The sequence below is a fragment of the Gymnoscopelus braueri genome, assembly GCF_963280865.1.
Source record: "Gymnoscopelus braueri genome assembly, chromosome: 7".
In the NCBI taxonomy this organism is placed as follows: Eukaryota; Metazoa; Chordata; class Actinopteri; order Myctophiformes; family Myctophidae; genus Gymnoscopelus; species Gymnoscopelus braueri.
The window spans coordinates 11,544,945-11,555,550 of NC_137608.1; the positions used below are offsets into that span (position 1 = coordinate 11,544,945).

Sequence of the window (10,606 nt, forward strand, 5' to 3'; positions counted from 1 at the left end):
GTGTGTGTGTGTGTGTGTGTGTGTGTGTGTGTGTGTGTGAGAGAGAGGAATCATGTCTTTGTTATCATTTCATTTTTCATGGGATACATAAAATATATTCAATATCTGAACTCAGAGCTCTTCTCCACAGGGGTGGATATTTTACACCACATGACCAAGAACTGTTGGTTCATCATCACTGTACCGTTCACATTTTGATTCTGTCTGTAACCTGACCAAACACTGTGTCTGAATACATTATCTGACTGTAACTATAAACAATGTCAAACACCAATCAAACACAGACTCATTTGTTCATATTGCGTAAAAAAACAGCAACTTCTGGAGATGCTGTGTGGACAATTTTGGTGTACCTCACTGTCCTGTAATCTGTTTCTTCTCTGTAATAAAACACAATTTTTTGTAAGTGTTTATTTTATGAATATAATGATACTACAATGTTCACAAGGCACACAGTTCTCGTCAGGTGTTTCATGTACTAACTTTGACATGCTGCTTTCCTGGTCTCACTCGAACGCGTCGCATTGTGACATCTCACTCTCTTACTGTATGTTCAGCTTACAACACACGCACAACAGACAGACAGACGTGTCAGTGCACACTCTAACCTCAGTGTCCTCACATCACCTTAGAAAAACAACCCTACTACAACGTTTATTTTAAGAACAGCTGACTACATTAAGTATCTTCACAGCCGCTCTTTTCAGAGTCAAGACATACAGCCTTGCCAGCTCTTATCACAAACCACATGTTGCAGCTCTCAGGTGGTTCCTTGACATTATTTCACATCCAGATGGACTTGAGTTACAACTGTACTCAGAGTGATTATTTTGTTGCGTTGCAACCGGGTTTTGAGCTTGTAGATCTGCTATTTTAGGCGATTGTTCCCCCCAGAATAGGCATGCTGGGGTTCAAGTAGTTGAAATGGAGCTTGAAGAATGTGTAAAGGTACCTGTAGGCTGAAATGTGTTTACAATACTAAAAGATACATGCTGTGAGCAACTGAGACTTGGTGAAGTGGTCTAATGATTAGACTCTCAGCACAGAGATTCCATGTTCAAATCCTGGTCTGCCTATAGATCAATGCTGTATTTCAACTTTAATAACTGAAGGCCAATATACAAAAGAACGCCTCAAAAGTACTGAGAGACTGGGTGATGATGCAGTGGTCTAATCATCAGACTCTCAACACAAAGATTCCATGTTCATGTCTCTTGTTTTGAAGTGTTCGTTTGTATGTTAGGCTTCGTAAAATTGAAATACTCCAGTCCTTAGTTCATTGCTTTTCAACTTTACCTAACTGAAGGCTAACATACAAAAGAGAACGCTTCAAAAATACAAGAGGCATCTGCCTTGAGTGATAGAGAGATGGTGTAGTGGTCTGATGATAAGGCTCTCAGCACAGAGATCCCATGTTCAAATCCCAGGTCTCCTAGTTCAATGCTGGAGTACTAAAGAATGACTAAAGATTATGTTTTAGAAAAGTGCATGAGCCAAGTTCCTTTAATTATTTTGGGGTGAATGACCCATCACGTTCATGCAATGTCAATGTACAATGTTTCTTGCGTCTGGGTAGCTCAGTTGGAAGAGCTCTTGACTCTGAACAACAAGGTCATACGATCGACTCCTGGAACTGGCAAATCACCATGTGAGCAATCTGGCTCCTTGGGTTCTAGTGCTGTAATAGGGATAGACTCCTGTGTTCTTAGTGTAGATACTGTATGTCGACAAAAGATTGACGACATACAGACCTAATCCGACTCGAGGCCCTTTGCTGCATGACAGACTCATTCCCAAACTTTCTCCATGCCATTCTTCTCTCTCTAAAGCAGAAAATGGCACAAGAAAAATCTTTAAAAAAAGAAAATGAAACTTGGCCCTAATCGTTAATTGAAGAGCATGTAAGAGGGTATCTCGGAGGACACAGTGGTGCAGTGGTAAAACATGTGCTTCTTGAATGAGAGATTGCGAGTTCAACATCAACTTTGCATGTTTTGTCTAAATTTGCACTGGCTCTGATACTTCACTGAAGAGCATGCCAGAATGAGAAAATGGACTAAATGCGTTCAATTATGGTAGATTTTTGATTGAAAATGAAAAAGTCAGTTCCTCTGTAGGCTACAACTACAGACCAACCATCACCATCTAACATTACTATTATGTAGACGTCACCTGTGTCTTCCACGTTTCTGTGGTGCAGGGGAAATGCCAATGTCTGGTGAACCAAAGGTTTATGGTTTGAAACCACCAGCGGGAACATTTTCTACATCTTAACCCCACCAGGTCAAGTATTAACTTGTCGGTAGCTGATAGTTTTCATACTTCTGAGTTTTATAAACACAACGTTTGTGGTGCAAGACCACTGTTGGAAGCATTTACACTCACTATCTAAATTATAAAAGGTTAAGTATTTCCTGCTCACTCATAGCTTGTATGCCAGCGTGGCTCAAGCGATAATAAGTCATGCGTTTATAAACAGAATGCACATGGGGTAAGGTTCCCGCCCACCACAGCAGAAACTAGGGGGTTTGAATCCTCCGCAGTGCACCTGGCTTTGGCCATGCACTCCAATGAACACAACAGACTTGATTGATTGATTGAATACTTTATTAGTCATAAATGTAAACAGCACGTGGTACAGTAAGACATTAAAGCTAAAAGGATAACACAAAAATGTCCTGTGGACATTCCATTGTGGTCCTATGTATTCAATTAATCAATATAGCATACAAAATGAACAATAATACATGTCATCAACAAACACTATATGCACAAAGGAGTTGGGGAAATTACATTTACCTCCCCTTGTGATGTCCTGATAGATGTTTTTTCAGGCCAATTTTGAAAGAAACCGGTGTTACACATCCTTTAATGGATGGTGTCCGGGCATTCCACATTGTGGTGGCAGAGCAGTAGAATGAGAACTTTCCCATGTATGTTCCAAATGTGGGTGCTACCAGATCATGGTCCCTCTAGTGTTGTGGCTGTGGGTGTCACTCACTTTGGAGAAGTAGTTCGACAGGTATGAGGGTATTGAGGGCTCTGTCTCTTGAACTACCTTGAATACCAATCCCAGTGATATTTGCTTAACCCCGTCTTCTACCCGGAGCCACCACAAACTAGCAAAGTGTATTGGAATTAGGTGGGTTAAGGCCGAGAAGTAGTCGTATCAGATTGTTTTGGGAGGTCTGAAGCTTCGTTTTTAGTGACACGTTTGAGGGTGGGAAGCCAGGCGGGGAGGGAGTTCTCTGCAGTGTTGATTTTGTCGACTAAAACTGTGACGAAAAATGTTCGTCGACTACCTTTTTCCACTGACGAAAACTAAATAAAAACGAGAAAAAAAAACTAAGCTACGATGACTAAAACTAAGACTAAATATATTGACAATTTCGTCAACAAATAAAAACTAGACTAAAATGTTAGTGAGGGACTAGTGGAGAAGTAGCCTCGGAAACCCATGCCTTTCTTTTTGTTACAAGACCATCCTTCAAGACCATTGATTGGGCTCGTTCTTTCAGTCTAGTGGAGAAGAGATCCAGTAGATCTAAAAGAGTACATTTTATGTTTGGTTGCGCTCGGGTGTTGCGCTCTGAAAATAGCAGATCTATAAGCTCACATCGTGTCACGCTGCCAAGCTTGTAGATCGGCTATTTTCAGCATAAAATCAGCCATTACGACGCCATCAAGGCATCGCCAAAATACATTTAAGTCGACTAAATCAACTGTAGATTTAATTGACTATAATCTTATGATATTTAGTCGACTAAAAGTAGACCAAAAATTAAAACATTTCAGACGACTAAAATATGAGTAAAACTAAACCATAATTTGCTGTCAAAATCAACACTGCATCTCTGTCATGACTCCCACTTTTGGGTTGGAAGCCGGGCGGGGAGGGAGATCTCCGTCACAACTCCAACAGGTTTCATTCATCAGGGACAAGAAATAGGTCAGATAGCGTGTTCCACCACACGCGTTATGTCCTCGTGTTGAAACTCCTCCTCACTGTCGGGTGGAAGAGAAGGGGATGGCGACTTCATGTTTATCGGAGTGCGAGTTGAAACGTTTTTCAACTTACGCTATTCACGCAGCTCCGGGCAAAAATATTTCTTCATATCGTCATATCATATTTCTTCATGTCATATCTTTACATGGACTTTACATAAAAAAATGTAAAAAAACTTGCACCTAACAGGTGATCCCATGTCAGCCCAGCTTTAGAATGATGTCCATGTTACCACGATGTTGCTGTGTCAACTCAGAGACACGGCCTTAGTTCTTAAACAGGGCTCCAAACTAACCTTTTAGTTCGCTGCACTGTCTGGAGCATTTCCATATAGGTGCACCAGCATATCGCCACTGTCAAGCAGAAACCCTTTATCTCAAAATTTCAACTTTTTTCGTCATTTAATGCCCTACTTTGTCATATGAGAGTGTCATGCTAAACTAGTGAAAATGAAAAGTAACAGTTTTGGACATGTTTCCACCCTACATCCACAATATAATTGTAGGTGCACCCACACATGACAGACCTGCTAAATGTAAGGTGCACTGGTGGACCAATTTCCGTTTCAGTTGCATAGCACATGCACCCAATTTGTGGGTGCATGTGCGCCCAAAATGGGTGCATTCTGCGCACTCTATGAGTCCTGCAATATACGTGACAGCAGGTTGGAGGAGATGGTGCCATCGAAGTGGACTCCAGGTCCTTTTTTAAACGGTTCTCGGCTCCACCTTCTTGTGTCACGTCACTTCTGCGTTCCCACGTTCACCTTCGCTAGGCAACTCTGTACGGCAGCGCTAGAACAGCTACTGTCCACGTCCTGAAGGGCAGACTGAGAGATGGACAGACAGACAGACAGGAAGAAAAAAGAGAGACAGACAGGCTGATCAGAGAGGACTCTGATTCACTCCTCAAACTCCCTTCGAGAGATCAAAGCTCCAATACAGTTCGGAATCGAATTGTTAGTTAATAAAAGTAATGTAAATGTTGTAATTAAAAAGGTAGGGTAAGTGATATGTTTTGGTTAAAACAAAAGGTTCCTTGTTAAAAGGTTCAAGCACTATATTAGTAATTGGATAGTAATCATTGCTATAGTGTGTTTGTTCGGTATCAGGAGTCTCACTGTCTCTCCAGCTCTTTAATAAACAGAAAATACATTTTGAGGCGGATTGCAAAAGTTCCAATATTGTCCGCTCATTTCTTTGTGTCATCACTTCCAATTTCACTTGTTTAATTTGTATCCTGTGGGAGTTCTCCATCCTTATTGGATAAAATTGAAACTGCATTTTCTTACCTTTCAAGCCTGGAACCCCTTTTGGGGTTCTTGTTGCTATGTACAGTATATAGCAACATCATTTTTTGGTAAGGTTTGGTACGTTTTTTTAGAAAACTTAGGTCAGAATTTATAAGGCATTTTTAGAATCGGCCTCAGGTCTAAATGGGTTAATAAAGAGCTGGAGAGACTCTGTTACTGAACAAACACTCTATAGCAATGAGTACTATGAGAATATAGAGCTATTTAACACTTATTTTAACCAAGAAAATCACTTACCCTACCATTAATAAAAGTTAGATTTATATCTAAATTAATTTGTTTCATAAAGCAATGCTATTGTCTCTTATTGACTCATAGGAAACAAGTCTCACCTGTACTTGTCCACCAGTGCAGTGGTCCAATAGGGTCAGGCAGACGACGATTTGATTGGTCAGCTGGTCTTGGATTGACGGGGACAGCAGCGAATCCGACGTCACGTCAACCAACAACCGCAACAGACACCTCAGCAACACAAACACACGCTGCCCCTCCATCCTAGAGAGAGAGAGAGAGAGATGAGAGAGAGAGAGATGAGAGAAGAGTGAGCAGCATACACAGAGAGCAACATCAATGTTTAACCACTAGGGGGCAGAAGTTATTCTGTTTCAAAAACTACAGGGCTCCCCCATAGCTGTGTGTGTGTGTGTGTGTGTGTGTGTGTGCATGTGCACAGTGGTGGAAGAAGTACTGAGATATTTTACTTAAGTAAAAGTAGCAATACCACAATATGAAAATTAAGTAAAAGTACAAAAGTATTGGCATCAAAATATACTCTTCTATTTTCAAATAGCCTACGTATAAAATAGGGCTGAAGTGGTTAATGTATGTTTTATAATATAATAATTTATATCTGCAAAGTAACTAGTAACTAAAGTTTTCAAAAAGTTGCAGTGGAGTAAAAGTACAATATTTGAGAGATGTAGTGGAGAGATGTAGTGGAGTAGAAGAAAATTGGAAATACTCCAGTAAAGTAAAAATACCTCAAAAAATTCTAAAGTACAGTACTTGAGTAAATGTACTTAGTTACTTTACACCACTGTGTGTGTGTGTGTGTGTGTGTGTGTGTGTGTGTGTGTGTGTGTGTGTGTGTGTGTGTGTGTGTGTGTGTGTGTGTGTGTGTGTGTGTGTGTGTTACTATGTTTGTGAGGGCCAAACATCCCTGCAATTATATGAAACAAAGGGAGGAAGCGCTGCGTGGATCAAGTGGCTCTCTAGACAGACGCTCTTTGGTGGAACAGCAACTATAGGACCATTTTCATGATCCTCACAAGAGGATCCTGAGGAGCATTTGTTTATCATTAAAAAAAAAAGATCTTTAGAGTCAAGTTTACAATTAGGAAAAGATTCAGGTTGGGATTACCAGGATTTAGAGGTTAGGTTTAGGTTTTGGGCTTAAGAGTTATGCCTGATTTATACTTAGTTGTGCGCCAAGGTCGGGCACAAAACTCGTTGTGAGCTTGTAGATCTGCCATTTTATTTTCACTGCCGTCCTAAAATGTTGATGTCCTCCAAGTATAGTAATACGCATGCCAGTGTTGCCAGATTGTGCGAAAGAAATAAGGAACCAGGTCTATGAATACAAGCCCAAAAGAAGCGTCTAGGCCACACAAGCACTTTAAACCTATATGCATCGGCTATTTGAAATGCGACCCGTTGTGAGCTTGTAGATCAGCTATTTCTTTTTAAAGAAGGAAATAAATCGAGAGAGAGACTGACCGCGGCCAGGCGATACGTATGGTCCCCTCTAGGGCCCGAAGGACCCCCAGCCTGCCGTGCTCCTCGGGAGGGTCCGACACCTCCAGGTACGCCACCACCACCTGCTCCACCCGCTTCAGATGTCTGCACACTGCTAAGCCCATCCTGCAGGAGGAGAAAACCAACGCACCCTCAATACACTGTACCATAAGGCTGTGAATCTTCTGCTATCTCACGATTCCATTCCGATTCTTGGGGTCACGATTCGATTAAAAAGACTATTCAATGTTGTTGTTTTTTTTTGGAAATCGTGAATCGATTTTGAATCGTTGATAATAAGAATCTTACATGAATGGTTTTTTTTCCAACTCCCCTACTGCACCACAACTATTCATTTCATACACCACAAACAGATGAGACAGGTAACCGTCTATGTACTGGGGCAGTATGGAGGCAGACAGACAGATACCTCTATGTATAGGAGCAGTATGGAGGCATAGACAGACAGACAGGTACCTCTCTATGTACTGGGGCAGTATGGAGGCATAGACAGACAAGAGACAGACAGACAGGTACCTCTATGTACTGGGGCAGTATAGAGGCATAGACAGACAAGAGACAGACAGACAGATACCTCTCTATGTACTGGGGCAGCATGGAGGCATAGACAGACAGACAGATACCTCTCTATGTACAGGGGCAGGGTGGAGGCATAGACGTGACGGAGATCCACCTTGGATTCCATCTCCATGTGGGTCAGCATCAACCTCAGCACATCGTCATGACGACCAGGCTTCCTGGGGCGGGAGGGGGTCGACGTGCAGGGGGGATTCTCCAAGACCACCAACACATCCAACAAGCACAACAAAACAGACTGTTGAGAGAGAGAGAGACAAATTACCAACACATCCAACAGACTGTTGAGAGAGAGAGACAAATTACACATCCAACAAAAAACAGAACAGAGAGACGTTACTGAACACGGATGAAACTTTACCTTACGCCTAACTATCCTTCAAAAACGATGGAGCTTGCATAAACATTTCACCCACTGTTTAACACCTGTGATGTGACAATAAAGTTTCTGATTCCTTTGTGTCACACTTACTGCTGTCGCTGTTGACACCGTAGTTCAGGGGTCTTGAACAGGGGGTCCGGGACCCCTAGGGGGTCCTCAGAGATAGGCTACTACAAATCTTAACCACTTGAACACTAGCATCCTTTTTCTGAGAACTTTAGCCAAAAATAGCCGATCTACAAGCTCACAACGCCTCGTGAGCTTGTAGGTCGGCTATTTTTGGCAAAGAGGTATAGGTGTTGAGGGAAAAAAAGAGCAGACCAAGTGAAAAAGTTTAATCAGAAACACAATTTTATAAAATATGTAGTGGGGGTCCCTGCTTCATCTCTCTCTCGGCTAGGGGGTCCTTGGCCTGAAAAACGTTGAAGACCCCTGCCGTAGTTGATCAATAAAAAGGTCCATCCATCCATCTATACCCCCTTGAAAATGAGATGCTGCATCTCAAGAGGTTTATCGCACTAATCAATAGATTTGTCCACACGGTATGTAGTCTCTGTACAAAGTACACCGGTCACGCAGGCATAGCATACTACAATGTGAAAACCATGATGGAAGGCAGCTATAGGAGATTTTCTGCCCTTCTAAGAGGACTAAGATGTTTTAATTTTTTCAAAAATGCTGAGGGGTGATGAATGAATAAAAAATGACCCATCAATATCCCATCTGCCGAGTGTGGGATCATGTGAGGATTTTGGGACGTGGGACCATCTTTGATGTTTTTGATAGATAGACCTTTATTCCTGTGAAGAAATTCAGGCGTGGTAGCAGCAACAGTAAGCATACAACACAGGATAGATACAAAAAATAGCCACCTGCACTTGGTCTGACAGTGTTAGCATAATGCATATTCTATAAATAAATATAAGGATTGATTGATTGTTTTTTTATTGAAAAGAATGCAAAAACATATTTGTACATATTTGTCAAAAGGATAAAGCACAATATAGCTCAGGCTTATTTCCATTGTGGTCCTTGTAATGTACAGTCTCACCAGTAAATATGAACATAGTACTTCATGTATTGCCTATGAAAGGATATAGACTATCAACAGTAGATATAGCCTGATATACAGTACATTATGTACAGAGCAGCTACAACAGTGGGTATATGTATAATATATTGCATGTACACTCTAGCAACATAAAATGTAAGTAAATAGATATTCAATCTATTAACAATGAGACATCGTTAACAGGCATCAGTTAGGCCTGTCTGTCACAATTATTACATAATAATCGGCTAATCTAGATGCAACGCGTTGTGAGCTTGTAGATCAGCTATTTCCATTATTTTTTTAAAGAAAATCTGTGCGAGTGTTGAATATCAAATATGGGGTATTTTGGCCATAATACATTATTTATTTAGATTATTGATATCGGTCATCGTCAGTCATCTTTGTATTTTAAGTTTTTGTCAGATCTGCCCCGTGCAACTAAAAGCCACACAATTAAATCGTTAATCGCAATTATTTGTATGACAATTAATCGTCAAGTATAAAATAATTGTGACAGCCCTAGCTAGCATCAGTCACGGCCAGTAGTCCATGTGCAATTGTGCCAGAGTCAAGCAGGAGTCATTAAATCCAATAACGGAACAGAACAGAACCAACTGAACCCATATAAAGGGTTCCTTTGTTTACATTTCCACCGTTCACTCACAGAGTTAAATGAACACTATGGATTGTACTAACCTCACTCCGTCAAATGGAAGAAGCTTGCGACACACATTTTGTTTCACAGCGTACTTGCATCTGAGACTTCGGGCGCAGAATCGATGACAGACGGAGTTTCATTTTTTCAAGCTACTAGGCAGGTGATTGGATGATCCCGCCCCTAGCAGCCGCTGATTGGTTCGTATGCGCAGCGGTTCGGGCAGCTTTACTCTGTGAGCAATCCCAGACCCTCCTTCCTGAAACCAAATGCAATGCAATGCATGAGATTTCCGGAGGGAGGGGGTGTTTACCAGGCTAGGATTGTACCGTGCCGTGATGAAACGTGCAGTTTGGAGGAATGACGAGAGCGTACATGTCCCTACGTTCCGCACATGACATTTAAAGGGCAAGCGGTTGCGCTCTACAATATAAAGAGGACCCCCCCCAATGTGTTTAACTGCCATCTGGAGCGACCTCGCTGCTGAAGGAACCGTCATGGCTGCATTAGATAACCTGAGGCAACAACGAATGCTGGGGTTTATTTAACGACTTAAACCCCCCGCCCCAGCATCCGTATCCTGGGGAAAACCTTTGCAGAAAATAGCAGATCTACAAGCTTACAACGTGTCGCAAATAGTTAATGTAGAGGGGTTTATGTGCTTAATACTTTCTTACAAAAGGCAGTGAATTTTTACTTCATCCTATGAGACTCAATAAAACAAAATGTCTGTATATAAAAGCGTGGCAATTATTTTGTCTATTAGTACTGGCATTATGTATGTAATATGGTGATAATACAAAAAAATTATTTTGGTCAAAATGTCATACAGTCCCAGCCCTTTCACTGACAATCTCTGAAAATTT

At 41.4% G+C, this 10,606-nt stretch overlaps 1 protein-coding gene and 1 long non-coding RNA gene across 3 annotated transcripts in view; both read right to left on the reverse strand.

The window, feature by feature from the left end:
* Positions 1 to 10,606, reverse strand: part of LOC308089548 — a 204,518-nt gene that overhangs the window by 138,386 nt on the left and 55,526 nt on the right. The gene's annotated exons all lie outside the window — the stretch shown is intronic.
* tti2 (TELO2 interacting protein 2) overlaps positions 2,636 to 10,606 on the reverse strand; it is an 18,764-nt gene continuing 10,793 nt past the window's right edge. For both annotated transcript variants that reach the window (XM_080433161.1, XM_080433160.1), the window contains exons 8-11: positions 7,697 to 7,887; positions 7,035 to 7,178; positions 5,651 to 5,813; positions 2,636 to 4,835 (exon numbers count right to left, since the gene is read on the reverse strand). In XM_080433161.1, coding sequence (XP_080289287.1) covers positions 4,749 to 4,835; positions 5,651 to 5,813; positions 7,035 to 7,178; positions 7,697 to 7,887 — 585 coding nt within the window. In that variant the 3' untranslated portion in view covers positions 2,636 to 4,748. The remainder of the gene's footprint in view (positions 4,836 to 5,650; positions 5,814 to 7,034; positions 7,179 to 7,696; positions 7,888 to 10,606) is intronic.